The following is a 21,600-nucleotide window of genomic DNA, read 5'->3' as shown; positions in this document are numbered from 1 at the left end:
AATAAGCAGGTTCAGAATGAGCTATAAACTTCTAGACTTATCCTAATCAGAAGGAAGATCAAAATATATCATTAACACTTCAAAATATAATAAGCTTCTGTAATGGCACAACATGAAGTGATGGACTTATGGTTTCATTTTAAATTATATTCTTGATTTGAAGCAGCATCTTCAAACAAGCTGTTTCCTCTATTATTGATATAACTAACTATTCATGGTTGACAGTTAATTTGATCTGTCAGCAAATCACATTTTTCGTTCTTGTTTCTATCAGAGTTCAGTTTGACTGCTTGCTTTTTCTCCAGACATTGATTTAAAATCATTGATTTTAAACTGGAATATTTCCCTTTTTAACATATGATAAATTTTATTTTAAACAAATTTATATTATAACAAATGAAATATTGGACAAAATGTTTGTCATACTCTAAAATATGATATGGCATTTAGACCAGACAAGATATCCTTACTTAATGCTGGCCTATGATCATAATAAAGATTTGATTTGAAATGCCTTCACAAATACTAATATGTTTATGACTTATACAAAATGCTATCATATCTGTTTTAATGAATAGTATTTTACAATTGCTGGTTATCAGCAACCATTGGTGCTTTAGTTCTTTTCTGTGTATTTCATGTCAAATTTCACATACATGAGACTGATAACCCTTATATTATTGTACTTTATCATTTTAAACATTGTAATCACTACCCAATCCATTATAATGTACTTTTGTACATAGATTTAGGTAGTGGTGATCAAAAGCTTTAAAAAGCTAGAGCAAAAATTAAACTTTAAGATATATGGTTCACATCTTAATGATACAATTATAAATTGCTAGTAATAGTTTATTATGAAATAGATATTTATTAGTCTACGTATAGTTTCATTTTCAACTTTCTATAGATTATGAGAAAACTGACAGTCAAAACTAAGCAAGTAGAAGCTGGCTTTGAAAGGCCACAGTTCATGAGCAACAGAAGTGTGACATCTGCTATTCCCTCAAAACAGAACAAGCTGACTTTTCAAAGGAGTCCTAGGAAGTCATATGCATTATGGGTAAGCTACTAAATTTGAAATTTCTCTTTCAAATGCTTTTTGCAGTTTTACTTCTCAGAAATCTTTGCAGCTGTGTTGATTCTGTCTTCACAATCAGATAAGTACTAGGAAATACAGGTAGTCCTTGACTTACGACCACAATTGAGCCCAGAATTTATGCTTATTAAGTAGTATAAATATGTATTGTTAAATTTGTTTTGCCCTATTTTACAATTTTTCTTGCCACATTTGTTAAGTGAATCATTCCAGTTGTTAAATTAGTAACAGTTCAGTGAATCTGTCTTCCCCATTGACTTTGCTTGTCAGAAGATTGCAAAATGTGATCACGTGATTCCAAGGACACTGCAAGCGTCGTAATAATGAATCAGTTGTCAAGCATCTGAATGTACATCACATGACCACAGGGATGCTGCAATGGTCATAAGCGTGAAAAATTGTTATGTCACTTTTTCAATATCATTGTAAATTTTGAATGGTCACTAAACAAACTGTTATAAGTCAAGGACTACCTATACAGGAAATCTATCAGGAATTTGCTGGACCTGAACATAAAGTTTTTAAAACAACATTCCAAATCCCCAATCTTTTTTTTATTTGCCTTCCTTAATGGACTGTGCAGAATGCTAACTTTAATTTTTTATGTTTGTTTTATTCTGTTTGTTATCTGCCAAACCATCTTACTGGATTTTTTTCTCATGTTCTTAGTTTAATTTACTGTGCCATGTTTGGCCCAGGAATTATAGGTAGCATACAAATGAATAAGAATTATAATTTTGTTCTAATGCCATCTGCTGATTTAGTTTGCCATTGGCACCAACAATTTAAAGAAAAGAACATGAGGAAAAAGAATTTATGGATAAATAAAACTCTAGCTTTTTGTCTACTTTGGCAAATTTAAAAAAAGTTTGCTGAAGATGTAAACAATCTATTCCTTTCCTTTAAAATAAGTTAAATATTTTATAATGCACTGCAACAAATACATCCTTCATTATCCTGGTAGTTTTCCTAAATACTTGTTCTAATTTGTCATCATCCTTTTGAACTGGGCAGAGTACTCCAGATTAGATTCGATTAATAAAGAGTAGAATTAAATCATTATTTCCCATGGTTGGAGATATATATTGATTCCATTTGATGATATAATCCATCATTTTCAAATTTTAATATCAGATTTACAGAAAATAATTATAAGATGCTAGGTAAAGTATATTGCACTTACAAAAGTTTTCACAGTAATTTATACAGGTAGTTTCCAGGTTAAATTAATACTTCAGGAACAAAAATATAACTATTATAAAAAATTTATAGAAAAGGATCCAATTCAGTGACTTTGAATTTATAATAAACACTGGAAATTTTGATGAAATTGGTTCCAGGAAACATTGTTCATTGTTTCTTTGTAATAGCTCCAGTTTTATACAACAATCTACACTCTAGTACAGGTAGTCCTCAACTTACAACAGTTTATTTAGTGACCATTCAAAGTTACAAAGGCACAGAAAAAAGTGACATGACTGTTTTTCAGTTACAACCTTTGCAGCATCCCCATGATCATATGATCAAAAATCAGATGTTTGGCAACTGACTCATACTTATGACTGTTGCAGTGTAATCATGTGATTACTTTTTGCAACCTTTTGACAAACAAAATCAGTGCGGAAGCCAGATTCACAACAACTGTGGCAAGATATGTAGTAAAATGGGTAAAACTCACTTAATAACATAAATTTTAGGCTCAATTGTGGTTGTAAGTTGAGGACTATTTGTATTATAGTAATTTGAAAACTTGTGAAGGTGTCATTCTTCCAATGTGTCTTTGTGGGCCAGCGGTAGATATTCTTTGTGTGACTTATGTTGTAATATTTTCTTGGGCAATTCTGTTGTAATGTTTTAAGCTTTTTTAAAAAATTAATTATTAAAAAATGATTGGTGATGTTTTAAGTTTGTATTATAGATATTTTATAATTACACTATTGTGGCTATACATGAGATAATTCCATAGTAAATTATAATATATACATAATTAATAATTAATGCATTAATGTTGGAATGTTATTCTGTTAATTAGTATTCCCAATATTTATTTAATTCATTTAAAAAAATATAATTCTACTATCAGAAAGTCTTTCAGAATTGCTTAACACAGAGGTGTCAAACTCAATTTCATTGAGGGACACATCAAGGTTGTCTTTGAACTTGGAAAGTGTGTGTGGTCATGGTCGGGGTGAGCATGATCATTAAAGACATGTGGATTAAAGACATGTAGCATCCTCAGCTGCTATGGGGCTTGACTCGTTTGTATAGGAGCAGATCTGAATGTATATATGCATAATATTATCAGAATAGAGATGTTCAAAAGCTTAATGTGAGTTAAAACAACCTAAACAACATCCAAGGTATTATGTTTATAGTTACTGGGTTGAATGATAAATTAACATTTAGAACCTTAAAATACTTTTAAACAAAACAATTCATTTCCCTTTAATTCATCCATATCTCCTTTTTAACAGACTGCCTTATTTATGGCATTTCTCCATCCCCAAACAACACAATTGTACACTCTTTGTTATTGTTTGGGCAATATCAACTCAGGTTTCCCTTTTCCCTGTTGAATCTGAAATATTCACTAACTCTATGTAGAATACTTTAGCTGACCCTCCCATTTTTCATTTTTAATAGAGTTCTTTGAAAACATTAACATTTTATTCCAGATGTCCATTGTAAAGAGGAACACTGAACAACACAACAAAATCATCACAATATATTGCTAAATGTCTAGAAAGATTCAGAAAATATGCATGCTGTGTGACTACAACTGGATACACAATTAAATCTCACTGACTTCACTGAGTTTTATGCATACCTGACAAAAACTGCGTTCTATCTGCCAGATTTGCACACTATCCAGTCATAATATGATTTGATTTTGATTCTGTGTGTTCTATAAATTCAGCCATTTGTGTTTTACACAGTAAATCACAATTTAGAAATAACCATTGGACCTTTTCACATGACATACTGCATTAAAAAAAATCTTACAGCTTGTGCATACTACCATATTCTAAATCCAATCATGTTGTGTGTTTAAGCTCACTATACTGTTTACAAACCTAAAATAGGCTGAAAACGGGCTGAAATGCCCCCTATTGGCCCCATACTGCTGTAGGAGGCTGTGTGGACCTAAAACGGGCCCCCGTGACCCATTTTTGTCTGCCAGACTGTGGTGGGGGCTGATAACAGCCTGTTTGCAGGGCCCCGCAGCCCATTTTGCCCAGCAGATGTACTGCAGGCTGGTCCTGTGTTATTTCCAGGCCAATCCTATGGGCCACATTTAAGCACCCCTGCAAGCCAGAGCCAGTCCCCAGGCCTTGAATTTGACATCCCTGGCTTAACACATAATCAGTTTAAAAAAGGGCAGTCTCCCTTCCTAGCAATCATTTAAAGACATAACTTCAACAGGGAAAAAGGATATATGAAAGGGGAAAGCAGTCACTGATTATGGTAATAGGCTAAGGATAAAACAGTCTATATCATTAGCTGATGGATATGCCCTGCTTTCCATTTTTTGTGCAACTTGAGAACATTGCTCCAGTCCAAGCTTGCCTTCCTTAAAGTTATACTTTTTTTTTAACAGAGATCTCAGTCTGCATTTTCACTGACTAATGAAGCTACAGCCCAAGACCCAATCCTCACATCATCAATGTTTGAATCTACCTTGAGAGACCCAAATGGCCAAATCAATAAACAAAAGCACAGGCTGTCTACATTTCCCAGTTGGAAGAGTGTGGACCAATTAAACGAACCAAATAAAGGCCTGTAATATTTGTATATTTCTTGGCTCTGCAAAGAAGAAATAGCTATTTTTCATGTTCTTTTAGAATGGAGGAAAGAAGGCAGATCAATAATCTTCAGATTGAGAATGGTCACTGCTTTGTCATTTTATTTTTAAAATAGCTATCAAATTTTAAAAGCAATGGACAGCATTTCTGTAAATTATTCTAAGGATATACAGTACATTTGAAATATTCAGAACCTCTGAGTCATTGGAATAGGTCTTCTATTATTAATTCATTAACAATGAATAACTTTGTATTATTTATAACCTGTCATGAAGTTTGCAAACAAAAAGGCCTGGTTCTGATGTAAAGCTGTGATCATTCTTTTCACCAAAATGTATTATTGTTACTAGAATTAAGCCTTGCATGACCCAAGACTAAACTGTTCACCTATTAATTCTGTGCTTTTTATCCCTGAAATCTTAGAACATAATTTTATGGTTCTGTTTTGTGAGAGATAAATGGACCTGGCAGTAGTGGTTAATACATGTGCAAACTTAACTTGTTAAGCTGTAACAATAAATGTTTATTTTAAACATTTGTCTTGGAAAAACATTTCAGAAGTTTGGCATGAACAATTGACTTCTGAAGCATTTTTCAATGCCTTTAAATTAAACAGATATTATTGAGGATAAATAGACTGTGGCTGTTTTATTAAATATATATTACCAAAGCTGAAATCCCAACAGATTTTTTAAAATCACATTTAATGGTATTTGATTGTTTAAACTCTAGGGAAAAATACTTTCAAAAAGCAATTGCAGTTACATGTATTTTATTTAAAATTAGATGCTATTTAGAAAAGTATTTTGAATGCCAGGAATATACTAAATAGTTAGGAATTAGTGCTTTCACTGATTCAAAAATAAAATATCTCTTTGTAATTAAATGTGCATACAGGTAGGCCTTGACTTACACCATAACTGAGCCCAGAATTACAGGTCAGAAAGCATGCCAGTTCTTAGTAGATCATCATATGACAAATCCAATTTTATGACATATATAACATGTGGTAGTCATTAAGTGAATATGATGATCATAAGGCAAATGCCACAGTCATTAATTGAAAGCTGTGGTCATTAAGTGCACCCATTGTATACAGTGGACATTTTTTGCCAGAAAATAAATGCTAGTTTCCAACATTGTAAATTGTAGTCACATGATCATGGAATGCTGCAAACAGCTCTAAATATAGCCTGGATTGCTCAGCAGCCAAAATGCAAATATGTGACCATGGGGATAGGCAGTTGTCAAATTTTGAATCTGAGTTGTTAATATCTTTTTGGGGGTGTATCATAACTTTAGTCATTAAGCGACGTCATAAATTGAGGCCTACCCATAGAAGCTTACATAAGATTTTATATATAAACATTATAGCTTTAATTTTTAAGAATTTTAAATTTTTGCTTCTTTGCATTTAAGATCAAGTATAGCATCCTATTCACTAAAAGTCTTATGTTGATTCAGTTATACATAATATAAATCAATTGCAATAAATGGGACAGTTGGTCATAGATGACATTAATTTCAACTGATTTCTCTACATATGACTTAAATTTATATTCAAATCAGCCAGCTTCTTCTACAGTATTTGTAAAATCCCAAGCTATTAATTCTGGCAATGAAAGGACACTAGATGATATAATAATAAGTAGATCAATAGCAAGACTCTTGCTCAATACAACAAATGGAGTCCTTTACTAGAAATAATTGGTGGCTGTTAATATGTCTGGATTAATAACAAACAGTAAGATGTTCCCATGTTTGCACTGAATTGCCATGTAGTGCCAAATTGTTAGACTTTATTATGGTCAGCAGTACTAGTTGCAAGGAAAATACAAACATATTTAGAAACATTTAGGTTTTCGGGAATTCTAAAATACACGTTGCAATCACTCTTGGGTTTTAAAGAAATTATTAACAATATTAATAAATAACAATGTATTTATCATGCTTTTCATCTGCGTAATATTATGTGTGGGTTGCAAAACAAAGTGTCCATTGTTTTGTAAACCTTTAAAATGTTTATTAAAACTCTGGCTCCGTTTCAAATTCATCAGATCAAATTGTGATTAATCATCTTCACAGTACTTTATCATAATATGTATGATACAATTTCATTTGAACTCTATTATTCTCTTGAAATTTATAAGATATAAAACAACCAAAATTTTACTTTTTGTAGTAATTGAAAAACAGAGCATTTAGATCAGTAAAATTCAATAATAATGATACTGGAGTTTCTTTTTATATTTCCTTAGATTTTTCTCCTGTTTTACAAAGTACAGATGGAAATTGGGTAGCCTTGCAAAATGCCATTTTGCCTTGTCCACGAATGCTTGCCAAACCTAAGAGCCAAGTGTTCAAAGCTTTGGAGGAAGAATCCACTGTTGTATCTGCTTATGATGAGATGGGCTCAGATAGCGAAGATAATGGTGACTGGAATGTGACTTTGAACAAACTACAGCAGAGACCTCAGGAGCTTTCAAATTATATTGAAGCTCAGCACAATGCTGAATGGAGTTATGACAATGAATTATACCAGTCTATGACTTCTCTATCACCTAAGGGGTTTACCATTGAGACAGAATACTCTGATTCAGAAATATCACCTGTTGATTCTTCAAGGGAGACTATAGTATCTAGCCTCTTAGGAATACATAAAGAAATTTGTAACAATAAATACAGAGAAGAAAAAACAGAGTTGAACGAAGAATTTGATGTTAATTTTAATCCACAGGCTATCAGTTTAAACTGTTCAGATAGTAGTGAAAATGAAGAAACCTATCATTACTCTGAAAAGTCATCAAAAAGATGGGAAGAAAGCAATGTTCTCTGTGAAGATTTATGCAAAAGAAAAAATTACACAAAACCACCTAACAACTTGGGTACATATCAGGTAATCAAAGTTTGGTGATTCCAGTGTATAGCCTGCCAAAAAAGAGGGGCAAGTGGTAAAAACTTTGCTATATTACATCGACAACAGTAACCTAAGTACAGCCAGTCATGGAAAGCTCTACTAATCATCATTGGTCCATTAACTATATGAATATATGTATGTTGCTAATGACAATTGTGCATTGAATAAATTGATCTAATCTGACACTTTGTCACTGAATAGGACTTGGCACTATGTATTACACAAGCTTCAAGAACAGTGGTTATGCTTATAATTTTTCTGATTCCTGTTCAATTGTTTTTTTGCTAAAATTATTTGTTGTAATTTACATATCCAGATTGCATTACTACATTATGAAACTAACTTTGGGAAAATAATATTTTTCTGGAATGTGACAGCCAAAATCACATGGAAATAAAAAAAAAAGGCCACTTATATAGCTGACTATATAGCAGTAGCTCATAGACTTATATACCACTTCACAGTGCTTTACAGCCCTCTCTTAGCAATTTCCAGAGTCAGCATATTGCATCCATCAATCTGGGTCCTCATTTTACTGACCTCAGAAGGATGGAAGGATGGGTCAACCTTGAGCCAGTGAGATTCAAACTGCCAAACTTCTGGTAGCCGGCAGTATATAATACATGACTAGAGCTGTATTTGCACATCTTTTAAAAAATAATCAGCCATGTTTTAGTTTGTCATGTTGCTTCTTGTGTCTCAATTAAATTTCAGTGCAAATATCTATAGGAACTACACTTGCAGACTTTTTTTCTGTTAATCACCAATTGAAGGAGAGGTTTACCATTGCCTTCTCCCATGCATATTAATTATTGCTTTTGCAATTGTCATGAAAATTATCATCCATTTACAGCATCTTCCTGAAAAGAATATTTGTAGCTCAGGGTTATAAAAAATGAAAAGGCTTGTATAAATAGATTAATTTTTCCTTGGCAAGATTTGCTTCAATTTTTTGTCTGACTTGATCATTATTTATTCATTTTTATTTATATCTTCCCAATAGAAAAAAAGATTAATTTCCTGTTCAGCTTACTGTATTCTTACATTGCTTCTCAGCAGTGAGAATTGAAAATGTTTCCTGTCCCATTTTTATAATCTGAAAACCATACATGTAACATACATTAATATTAATAACTAAATATCTAGTACAGATAATCTTCTACTCATGATCATTCAAATTTAAGATGGTGTTGAATGAATGGATTTAGCACCACTGCCCAGAGTTCCAACTTTTGTAGCACCCCTGCAGTCATGTAATGAAAATTTAGGTACTTGGCACCATGCTCACCCTTACAACAATGGGAATGTTGCATCTCTCCCTCACACTGTGGGCTAGGAACCTCCACCAGCTAGGTCCACTGACACACGAAAACTTGTCATCAGTTGAAGGCCTTGGCTAACAAGGCTCATCAGCACACAAGCCTCCTTCTTCCCCCTTTATTCCCAAGTGGCCTAGTCTACTCCCCCCTCCCCCAGAAAAAACTCTTGGAAGGTCTCACCTGGCTTGATCCATTTGTCGATGAAAACGTGCCATTTACCAGAAGGCTTCAGCCAGCTAGACCTAGTGGTGTGTGGGCCTCCTACTTTACTACCATCACTCCTGAAAAGACTGATTTATCTTTCTCTTCTACCACTATCCCAAGTGGCCTCTCCTCCCACCCACCCACCCTGCCTTCACTTTGTCCACTTACCATTCCTTTTCTCTGCAGCTTCTACAGGCATGCCAGTCCGATGTAAGGCTCAGCTAGAAACATAGTGAAGGTTAGAAAAGCAATTGTTCTGAAGGCTGATGAAGGAGATAAGTCAGCCAGAGAAATAATCACATTGTAATAAAAATCCTAATAAAATGTTTGGGTTCTGTCCTGATGACTTAGATATGAAAAATATCATGATGATCATAAAAACTAAATTACAAAATCAAACATAGGGCTGAGATTATTTAATGTTTAGAAAATTGAATGCATGCTATTTGATATTGAAAGTTATTTTTTCCTTATATATTCATTATGTTGCAATTATCAGAATGCTACTTCATTGCTCTCATACATAGTTCTTTATAAGTGTGCCAAAGATTTCACTGTTTTCTTTTTGAGATATCTTGATTTAATTCTTTGCTTTTTGTTTTTAATTATTTAAGGTATTTGATAATTTATCAAAAATTGACATCAGTTGTGCCAATCAACATCAACAAAGTAAAGTACCCTCTATGGAAGAAAGGATGAAGGCAAGTTTATCTGAATTATCAATAAAAATAAAAAATAATAGAGAAACGTCAGAGGAAGAGACATCAGAATCAAAAACAGCAAATGAAAACCTGAAATCAGGCTTTGCTTCAGAAACCAATAGCAAATGCCTCCAAGAAGAATTTAAAAAGGTAGTTAATACTTTTTGTCTGCATAGTTAGCAAATAACATCTAATAAACAATTCCTTATCTTATTCCTTGAGGAATTGAAGTGTGGGAACTAGAGGCATGTGAAAGGAAAACTGTATTTTATTTAAAATTAGATGCTATTTAGAAAAGTATTTTGAATGCCAGGAATATACTAAATAGTTAGGAATTAGTGCTTTCACTGATTCAAAAATAAAATATCTCTTTGTAATTAAATGTGCATACAGGTAGGCCTTGACTTACACCATAACTGAGCCCAGAATTACAGGTCAGAAAGCATGCCAGTTCTTAGTAGATCATCATATGACAAATCCAATTTTATGACATATATAACATGTGGTAGTCATTAAGTGAATATGATGATCATAAGGCAAATGCCACAGTCATTAATTGAAAGCTGTGGTCATTAAGTGCACCCATTGTATACAATGGACATTTTTTGCCAGAAAATAAATGCTAGTTTCCAACATTGTAAATTGTAGTCACATGATCATGGAATGCTGCAAACAGCTCTAAATATAGCCTGGATTGCTCAGCAGCCAAAATGCAAATATGTGACCATGGGGATAGGCAGTTGTCAAATTTTGAATCTGAGTTGTTAATATCTTTTTGGGGGTGTATCATAACTTTAGTTAGTGTGGGAACTAGAGGCATGTGAAAGGAAAACTGTTTTCTTTCCCACCTAAAAAATCCTTGAACAACCTGTAAGGATCAATCTCTCCCCCCTTTCAAAACAAGTAAAACTTTGTATATCAAAAAGGAACCTTTTATTGAAAAGGGGTGAAAGCAAGTCAAAATTCAAAGCAGGCTCTGAGATCCCACAGGACATACAACTAGGAATTATGAAATTAGAAACCCCTTCCAACAGTCCGATGTGGATTCCACCAATCCACAGGTATGAAGATGTTATTGTACCCAGTGTCTCTGGGAAAGCAGATAAGAAAAGTTTCTCAAGGCTGTCTTCTGGCATTGCAATCTACATGGCCCCTTGCATCCCACCAAGAGGTGAGAATTTTCTGGGCATTTAAGGCACCAGGCAACCCTTATAAATCAGGTAAAAGGTTATGCAAAAGACAAGGCAAGAAATAGGATACATAGAGAGGAAAAAGAACTAAATGTATCAAATCCAATCCCCCCTTTCTTCCACCGAAGAATGGCAGATACATGGTTCTGACATATTGCCTTCCTCAAAAAAAAAAAAAAAAAAGAGAAATCCACCTGGAAGACATAAAACATGGTTACATTTACAACTTAGGATGGTTTGTGAGGGTGTTTTAGGTGGAATTTCCATTAACAGTGTGGTGTCTTTTACATATTTTTTTTGCTACCCATTCATTTTGGGAGGAGGGTAGGTGTTTCCATGCTACTAAATATTGTGTGGAGCCATGGTGAGTGCATGGGTCAAAGATATCATTAATTTCAAAATGTTGTTCTCCTTCCACCATAATGGGGGTTGGAGGTGTGGTTAAAGTGGGTCTGATCTTTGAAGTGATTTCTGGTTTGAGTAGACTGCAGTGAAATACTGGATAAACCTGTCCAAGTGTCTTAGAAAGTAGGAGTTCTACAGTGACAGGGTTAATGATTCTGGTGATGGGAAATGGGCCAATGATTTTTGGTTCCGGTTTCTTAGAAGGTTATAATGATTGTAGGAACTTTGTAGACAAATATATGTTGAACAGTTTGGATTCGCTGCATTTTTTGTCAGCTTGAGCTTTAAAAGCTACTCTAGCCACTTGTAAGGCAAGCCTGACCACTGACCAAGTGGTTTGTAAATTGTTTATCCACTCCTTAAGGAAGGAGATGTCAGGTTCCTTAGTGGGTAGCTCTGGCATGGGATTGAATACTTCTCCTGTGGCTATCTGGAATGGGTTGAAACCAGTGCTACTGTGCACAGAGTTATTGTAAGCTACCTCAGCAAAAGGCAAAAGTCCAATTGTTCTGTTGGTATTTAATAAACTTCTTAAATATTGTTCTAACACCCCATTGGCTCCGTCACCCCCTCCCCTATTTGTCTGGGGGTGATGCAAAGAGCTCAACCCCTGGGCAGAGTCTAATAGGTTTTTAAAAGCCCACCAAAATTTGGAAGTAAATTGAACACCCCTATCTGTGATAATTCATTGAGAGGCTCCATGTAGGTGATAAATGTGTACTAAAATCATATTTGCTATGCCTTGACTGTTGGGATCTTCTGGCAGGGTATAAAATGGACTTGTTTTGAAAAGAGGTCTGCTACAACCCAAATAACTGTGTTTCTTGTGCTTTCAGGCAGTTCCACTATAAAATCCATAGAAATCTCTCTCCAGGGTGCTGAAGGTTCTGCTACTGTTTGTAGAAGTCCTGGGTATTTTCCTTGCCATCTTTTTGCAGTGGCATAGGTGGGGCAGCTAGCAACATAGCTCTCAATGTCTTTTTTAAGGGATGGCCACCAGAATTGTCTTTTGATGAGGTGCAGAATTTTTAGAAACCCAAAGTGTCCAGCTATTTTTGGAGTCATGGCATCATTTCATGAGGTCCAGTCTTTGGCTGGCAGGGACATAAAGTTTGTTCTCCACTGAGGCTAAACCATCCTTAAATAAGCAATTATTTTTGTGAGCCTGGAACCAGTCATCCTTAAGTTTGGAAGCTGTCGTGTTGTCAGCAAGAAGTTCTTTTTTGGCTTACACTCGGGTGATTACTTTGGCAGCTAGCTGGGGTGTTTGGAGCATTTGTTTAACAATTTCAGTTTTTGCTTTTATATTGGAATTTTCTGGACAGGGCATCCACTAAGAAGTTCCTCCCTCCTGGGAGATACTTGAAAGTGAAATTAAAACATTTAAAGTATTGTGCCCAATGTACTTGTTTGGGGAAAGTTTCCATGAAGTTTTCAGTGCTTCTAAACTTTTTATGATCAGTCCAGACTTCAAAGGGGATTTTGTTCCCTTCTAAGAAATGTCTCCAGGTGAGGAGTGCCCATCATATGGCATATTTCTCTTTCTCCCATATGGCCCATCTTTGCTCAGTTTCTGACAATTTCTTGGAAGTGTATGCACTACTCCTACTGCCACATCACTGGCGTCTGCTTGGATGATAAATGGTTGTTCTGGGTCTGGGTGTTTTAGGATTGGTTCAACTGAGAATAGTTGTTTAAGTTTTTTTGAATGCCTCCATCATCTAGGTAAGGGGTTGCCTTCATTTCGGTTCCCCCCCCCCTTCTTTTGTTTTTAAGTTTTTAATGGGAAGGATGATATTCGCAAAAGCCAGAATGATTTGACAGTAAAAGTTTGTAAAACCCAAGAAAATTTGTAGTTGTTTGTGAGTTTGGGGCAACTCCCAATCAATGACGGCTTTTACTTTTTGTGGATCCATCTCTATACCTTCTTGGGATAGTCTATATCCCAGGTAGTCAATTTTTTCTTGGTGGAACTCACAGTTAGAGAGTTTTGCATAGAGTTTGGCAGCTTGGAGTTTCGTGAGAACTGCCCAGACTAGTTTTATGTGCTCTGCTTTTGTTTTGGTGCAAATTAAAAATTCATCAAAATAAACTAGGATCCCTTTGTAAAATGATCATGGGGCACTTCATTAATTAGTTGCATAAAGATGGCTGGGGCTCCTTGTAATCCAAAAGGAAGTAATTTAAACTGGTAGCACCCCAACGGGGTGTTAAAAGCAGAGTGCCACTCATCCCCTTTCCTAATTCTGATGTGGTAGTATGCTTCTCATAAATCTAACTTTGAAAATATTTTTCCTTTAAAGAGGTGGGTCAGCATGTCCTTCATAAGGGGGAGTGGGTACATATTTTCCATGCTGATCGTGTTTAAATTCCTAAAATCCATGCAAAGGTGTAAGATGCCATCTTTCTTTTCATGAATAATACTGGGGCAACTATTTACAGTTGGGTGGGTTCAATGAAGCCTCTTTTTAGATTTTTGTCAATAAGCACTCTGAGATCATCTAGTTCTCTGGGGGAAATGCAGTACATTTTCGGTTTTGAAAGTTTAGCCCCTGGCAGGATCTCAATAGCACAATCCGTGGTGCGATGAGATGGAAGTTCATCAGATGCCTCTTCGCTCAATACCTCAACCAAATCCAGGTATTCTTTGGGGATGCTAGTGGGCTCAGCAGAGTGGCTGGCCACGGCCATTTCCCTGTTCTCTTTTCCTTCCTTCCCTCCCTCTGGGATGTTTGCAAATGTTATATGTTTCTGGAAATGTATGGTTCCTCTCTTCCAATTTATTTTAGGGTTCCATGTGAGCCTTAGGACTAGTGGCCCTTCCATTCCTGGTGCTACAGTGAACATGAGGATGTCGCTATGGTCCCCCAGATTTATTTGTAATGGTTCTGTGGCAAAAATTGCTGTCCCCCGCTACAGTCTTGTCTAACTGGCAGAAAGCAATGGGGTTTTGCATTCTCCTTAGATGTATTCCCAACCTCCCTATCAGGGTTGAGTTGATTAGGCATCAGGTGCCCTCTAAGTCTAGTAATGCTGCTACTTCCTCCTCTTTCCCTCAGCTTGGGATAAACAGTCTTAGGGGTAGGGTGAGCCATTCAATTGGGTTGCTTACCAGTGGGTCATCTTCCAGATCACTTTTGGACTAGCTCAGGTCTTCTCGGAATGCCGGAGTTTCTTCCTCTGGGTTTGGAGGGGAACGGAACTCCATAGCCTCTCGGCTTCTCAGTGTGGTTTCTTTTCCTCGGGGGATAGATTTTGCAGGTTTCTCCCCTGACTGGTGATCAGGCTTCCTGGCAGGGGTTTTTGAACAGTACTCAGCTGTGTGGTGCCCCTTCTTCCCACACTTAAAGCAACCTGATGGCCTTGGTACCATGGCAATTTGAGGTTTGAATGGCTCCTGCTTCCCCTGGGGTGGGGATCTTCTCCAAGCTCTGCCAGCATAGTACTGGTTTCAGGATATGTTGATCTCTGCCTCCTCCGCCACCAGGTACCATTCATACAGGCAGATACGGGCCCTGCGGGCTAGACAGGCAGTGTACAGGTCTTTGTTCAGTACATCTTTAGACCAGCAAACTAGAATATCTTCTGGCCAGTTGACTCAGCCAGCCAGGTCACAGAATTCCTGAGTTTATTTGGCTACAGGGCAATGACCTGGCTTTACAACTCTTAATGGGGTTGCAGGCTTTGCAATTGGTGAGGGGGTCTTCATAGCATTGGCATAGGGCTACCATGAATTAATCAAGGTTTCACAGCTCTGAAGCATCGGCATTGTGGAGGGTCACCATCCACCTGGCATCCAGCTGCCCTTTCTAGGGCTAGGGTGACAACTTGTATTCAATCCCCCTGGGTCAGAAAAATCTCCATACTCTTGCATAGAGGTGAGGACTTGAGCGAGGAGTCTGGGAGTCTCTGTAGAATTTTACCCCAAGGGGGTTCTTCCTCTTCAGCTGTGGGTCCCTGGGTTAGCCAGGTGCAGTCACCTGCTCCGGAACAGCAAAAGGTAGATATCTGGCATGCCAGGGTCCACCGCTTGGTCAGCTGCTTGATCAGTCACAGCTGGATCAGGGGTGACGGCTCAGGCTCCTTCAGCTGCTGGTTCATTCATTCTCCTTCATTGGTAACCCAGTTCACCTTTAGGATGTTGATGTTTCCCAAGACTTCCATCACGAGTTGATTGATGTACCGCTTCAATCAATCATCTGCCAGCGGTTCCTCTAGCAGTTCTTCCTGATCAGAAAGGGCTTCCAGTTCCATTGTAATAAAAATCCTAATAAAAATGTTTGGGTTCTGTCCTGATGACTGATATGAAAAATATCATGATGATCCATAAAAACTAAATTACAAAATCAAACATAGGGCTGAGATTGGTTAATGTTTGAAAATTGAATACATGCTATTTGATATTAAGAGATTATTTTCCTTATATATTCATTACCATTTGCAATTATCAGAATGCTACTTCATTGCTCTCATACATAATTCTTTATAAGTGTGCCAAAAGATTTCACTTTGTTTTCTTTTGAGATATCTTGATTTAATTCTTTGCTTTTTGTTTTTAATTATTTAAGGTATTTGTGATAATTATCAAAAATTGACATCAGTTGTGCCAATCTAGCATCAACAAAGTAAGTACCCTCTATGGAAGAAAGGATGAAGGCAAGTTTATCTGAATTATCAATAAAAATAAAAAATAATAGAGAAAGCGTCAGAGGAAGAGACATCAGAATCAAAAACACAAATGAGAAAACCTGAAATCAGGCTTTGCTTCAGAAACCAATAGCCAAATGCCTCCAAAAGATTTAAAGGTAGTTAATACTTTTTGTCTGCATAGTTAACCAAATAACATCTAATAAACAATTCCCTTATCTTATTCCTTGAGGAATTGAGTGTGAGGAACTAGAGGCATGTGAAAGGAAGAACTGTATTTTATTTAAAATTAGATGCTAGCTTTAGAAAAAGTATTTTGAATGCAGGAATATACTAAATAGTTAGAGAATTAGTGCTTTCACTGATTCAAAAAATAAAACCTCTCTTTGTAATTAAATGTGCATACAAGGTGAGCCTTGACTTACACCATAACTGCAGGCCCAGAATTACAGGTCAGAAAGCATGCCAGTTCTTAGTAGATCATCATATGACAAATCCAATTTTATGACATATACCTGTAACATGTAGTAGTCATTAAGTGAATATGATGATCATAAAGGCAAAATACCCATGATCCGTAATTAAGAAAGCTGTAGTCATTAAAGTGCACCCATTATACAATGGACATTTTTGCCAGAAAATAAATGCTAGTTTTCCAACATTGTAAATTGTAGATCACATGATCATGGAATGCTGCAAAAGCAACTCTAAATATAGCCTGGATTACTCAGCAGCCAAAATGCAAATAACTTGAAGAGCCATGGGGATGAAGCAGTTGTCAAATTTGAATCTGAGTTGTTAATATCTTTTGAGGGTGTATCCTTAACTTTAGTTAGTGTGGGAACTAGAGGCATGTGAAAGAAAACTGTTACTCTTTCCACCTAAAAAATCATGAACAACCTGTAAGGATCAATCTCTCCCCCTTTCAAAACAAGTAAAAACTTTGTATATCAAGGAACCTTTTATTGAAAAGGGTGAAAGCAAGTCAAAATTCAAAGCAGGCTCTGAGATCCCACAGGACATACAGGCCCAGGAATTATGAAATTAGAAACCCCTTCCAACAGTCCGATGTGGATTTCCACCAATCCACAGGTATGAAAAGTCATTATTATGCACCCAGTGTCTCTGGGAAAGCAGATAAGAAAGTTTCTCAAGGCTGTCTTCTGGCATTGCAATCTACATGGCCTTGCATCCCCACCAAGAGGTGAGGAATTTTCTGGGCATTAAGGAGCTGCAGGCAGCCCTTATAAATCAGGTAAAGGTTATGCAAAAGAACAAGGCAAGAAATAGGATACATAGAGAGGAAAAAGAACTAAATGTATCAAAATCCAATCCCCCTTTCTTCACACGAAGAATGGCAGATACATGGTTCCTGACGTATTGCCTTCCTCAAAAAAAAAAAAAAAAGAGAAATCCACCTGGAAGACATAAAACATGGTTACATTACAACTTAGGATGGTTTGTGAGAAATGTTTTTGGGTGGAATTTCCATTAACAGTGTGGTAATAACTTTACCTATTTTTTTACTACCATTCATTTTGGGAGGAGTGTAGGTGTTTCCATGCTACTAAATATTGTGTGGGAACCATGGTGAGTGCATGGGTCAAAAGATATCATTAATTTCAAAATGTTGTTCTCCTTCCACCATAATGGGGGTTGGAGGTGTAGTTAAAGTGGGTCTGATCTTTGAAGTGATTTCTGGTTTGAGTAGACTGCAGTGAAATACTGGATAAACCTGTCCAAGTGTCTTAGAAAGTAGGAGTTCTACAGTGACAGGGTTAATGATTTCTGGTGATGGGGAAATGGGCCAATGATTTTTGGTTTTCCCCTTTGCTGCCATGCCACTTGCCACTGCCGCCACCTGCCCTTTCTTTTTATGAAGGTTATAATGATTGTAGGAACTTGCCGGAGCAAATATATGTTGAACATGTTTGGATTACCGCTGCATTTTTGTCAGCTTGAGCTTTAAAAGCTACTCTAGCCACTTGTAAGGCAAGCCCGACCACTCTGACCAAGTGGTTTGTAGAATTGTTTATCCACTCCTTAAGGGAAGGAGATGTCAGGTTCCTTAGTGGGTAGCTCTGGCATGGGATTGAATACATACCTGCTGTGGCTTATCTGGAATGGGTTTGAAACCAGTGCTACTGTGCACAGAGTTATTGTAAGCTACCTCAGCAAAAGGCAAAAGTCCAATTGTTCTGTTATTATTTAATAAACTTCTTAAATATTGTTCTAACACCCCATTGGCTCCGTCACCCCTCCCCCTATTTGTCTGGGGGTGAGGAGGTGCAAAGAAACTCAACCCCTGGGCAGGGGAATCTAATAGGTTTTTTGCAAAAAAGCCCACCAATTTGGAGTAAATTGAACTTACCCCTATCTGTGATAATTCATTGAGAGGCTCCATGTAGGTGATAAATGTGTACGCTAAAATCATATTTGCTATACCTTGACTGTTGGGATCTTCTGGCAGGGTATAAAATGGACTTGTTTGAAAAGGGTCTGCTACAACCCAAATAACTGTGTTTCTTGTGCTTTCAGGCAGTTCCACTATAAAATCCATAGAAATCTCTCTCCAGGGTGCTGAAGGTTCTGCTACTGTTTGTAGAAAGTCCTGGGTATTTTCCTTGCCATCTTTTTGCAGTGGCATAGGTGGGGCAGCTAGCAACATAGCTCTCAATGTCTTTTTTTTAAGGGATGGCCACCAAATTGTCTTTTGATGAGGTGCAGAATTTTTAGAAATGGCCAAAAGTGTCCAGCTATTTTTGGAGTCATGGCATCATTTCATGAGGTCCAGTCTTTGGCTGGCAGGGACATAAAGTTTGTTCTCCACTGAGGCTAAACCATCCTTAAATAACAATTGTTTTTGTGAGCCTGGAACCAGTCATCCTTAAGTTTGGAAGCTGTCGTGTTGTCAGCAAGAAGTTCTTTTTTGAAGCTTGCACTCGGGTGATTACTTTGGCAGCTAGCTGGGGTGTTTGGAGCATTTGTTTAACAATTTCAGTTTTGCTTTTATATTGGAATTTTCTGGACAGGGCATCCACTGAAGTTCCTCCCTCCCCTGGGAGATACTTGAAAGTGAAATTAAAACATTTAAAAGTATTGTGCCCAATGTGCTTGTTTGAAGGAAAGTTTCCATGAAGTTTTCAGTGCTTCTAAACTTTTTATGATCAGTCCAGACTTCAAGGGAGTTTGTTCCCTTCTAAGAAATGTCTCCAGGTGAGGGAGTGCCCATCATATGGCATATTTCTCTTTCTCCCATATGGCCCATCTTTGCTCAGTTTCTGATAATTTCTTGGGGAGTGTATGCACTACTCCTACTGCACATCACTGGCGTCTGCTTGGATGATAAATGGTTGTTCTGGGTCTGGGTGTTTTAGGATTGGTTCAACTGAGAATAGTTGTTTAAGTTTTTTGAATGCCTCCATCATCTAGGTAAGGGTTGCCTTCATTTCGGTTCCCCTTCTTTTTGTTTTTAAGTTTTTAATGGGAAGGATGATATTCATAAAGCCAGAATGATTTGACAGTAAAAGTTTGTAAAACCCAAGAAAATTTGTAGTTGTTTGTGAGTTTGGGGCAACTCCCAATCAATGTGGCTTTTACTTTTTGTGGATCCATCTCTATACCTTCTTGGGATAGTCTATGTCTAGGTAGTCAATTTTTTCTTGGTGGAACTCACAGTTAGAGAGTTTTGCATAGAGTTTGGCAGCTTGGAGTTTCGTGAGAACTGCCCAGACTAGTTTTATGTGCTCTGCTTTTGTTTTGGTGCAAATTAAAAAATTCATCAAAATAAACTAGGATCCCCTTTGTAAAATGATCATGGGGCACTTCATTAATTAGTTGCATAAAGATGCTGGGGCTCCTTGTAATCCAAAAGAAGTAATTTAAACTGGTAGCACTAGCGGGGTGTTAAAAGCAGAGTGCCACTCATCCCCTTTCCTAATTCTGATGTGGTAGTATGCTTCTCATAAATCTAACTTTGAAAATATTTTCCTTTAAAGAGGTGGGTCAGCATGTCCTTCATAAGGGGGAGTGGGTACATATTTTCCATGCTGATCGTGTTTAAATTCCTAAAATCCATGCAAAGGTGTAAGATGCCATCTTTCTTTTCATGAATAATACTAGGGCAACTATTTACAGTTGGAGTGGGTTCAATGAAGCTCTTTTTAGATTTTGTCAATAAGCACTCTGAGATCATCTAGTTCTCTGGGGAAATGCAGTACATTTTCGGTTTTTGAAAGTTTAGCCCCTGGCAGAATCTCAATAGCACAATCAGTGGTGCGATGAGATGGAAGTTCATCAGATGCCTCTTCGCTCAATACCTCAAACCAAATCCAGGTATTCTTTGGGGATGCTAGTGGGCTCAGCAGAGTGGCTTGGCCACGGCCATTTCCCTGTTCTCTTTTCCTTCCTTCCCTCCCTCTGGGATGTTTGCAAATGTTATATGTTTCTGGAAATGTATGGTTCCTCTCTTCCAATTTATTTTAGGGTTCCATGTGAGCCTTAGGACTAGTGGCCCTTCCATTCCTGGTGCTACAGAAAGAACATGAGGATGTCGCTATGGTCCCCCAGATTTATTTGTAATGGTTCTGTGGCAAAAATTGCTGTCCCCCGCTACAGTCTTGTCTAACTGGCAGAAAGCAATGGGGTTTTGCATTCTCCTTAGATGTATTCCCAACCTCCCTATCAGGGTTGAGTTGATTAGGCATCAGGTGCCCTCTAAGTCTAGTAATGCCTGCTACTTCCTCCTCTTTCCCTCAGCTTGGGATAAACAGTCTTAGGGGTAGGGTGAGCCATTCAATTGGGTTGCTTACCAGTGGGTCATCTTCCAGATCACTTTTGGACTAGCTCAGGTCTTCTCGGAATGCCGGAGTTTCTTCCTCTGGGTTTGGAGGGGAACGGAACTCCATAGCCTCTCGGCTTCTCAGTGTGGTTTTCTTTTCCTCGGGGATAGATTTTGCAGGTTTCTCCCTGACTGGTGATCAGGCTTCCTGGCAGGGTTTTTGAACAGTACTCAGCTGTGTGGTGCCCCTTCTTCCCACACTTAAAGCAACCTGATGGCCTTTGGTACCATGGCAATTTGAGGTTTGAATGGCTCCTGCTTCCCCTGGGGTGGGGATCTTCTCAAGCTCTGCCAGCATAGTACTGGTTTCAGGATATGTTGATCTCTGCCTCCTCCGCCACCAGGTACCATTCATACAGGCAGATACGGGCCCTGCGGGCTAGACAGGCAGTGTACAGGTCTTTGTTCAGTACATCTTTAGACCAGCAAACTAGAATATCTTCTGGCCAGTTGACTCAGCCAGCCAGGTCACAGA

At 37.3% G+C, this 21,600-nt stretch overlaps 1 protein-coding gene across 4 annotated transcripts in view; it reads left to right on the top strand.

Moving 5' to 3' along the window:
- MYRIP (myosin VIIA and Rab interacting protein) overlaps positions 1–21,600 on the top strand; it is a 233,614-nt gene that overhangs the window by 171,688 nt on the left and 40,326 nt on the right. For 3 of the 4 annotated variants that reach the window (XM_087917079.1, XM_087917082.1, XM_087917081.1), the window contains 4 exons: positions 911–1,063; positions 4,698–4,875; positions 7,161–7,798; positions 9,957–10,193. In XM_087917079.1, coding sequence (XP_087773205.1) covers positions 911–1,063; positions 4,698–4,875; positions 7,161–7,798; positions 9,957–10,193 — 1,206 coding nt within the window. The remainder of the gene's footprint in view (positions 1–910; positions 1,064–4,697; positions 4,876–7,160; positions 7,799–9,956; positions 10,194–21,600) is intronic. The other variant, XM_087917080.1, reaches the window with a different exon arrangement.

This window comes from Pseudonaja textilis, chromosome Z (genome assembly GCF_049901715.1).
Source record: "Pseudonaja textilis isolate UNSWEBS1 chromosome Z, rPseTex1.2, whole genome shotgun sequence".
Classification (NCBI taxonomy): Eukaryota; Metazoa; Chordata; class Lepidosauria; order Squamata; family Elapidae; genus Pseudonaja; species Pseudonaja textilis.
Note: the sequence above shows the minus strand (reverse complement) of the source record. Positions and strands in the feature narration are given on the sequence as shown.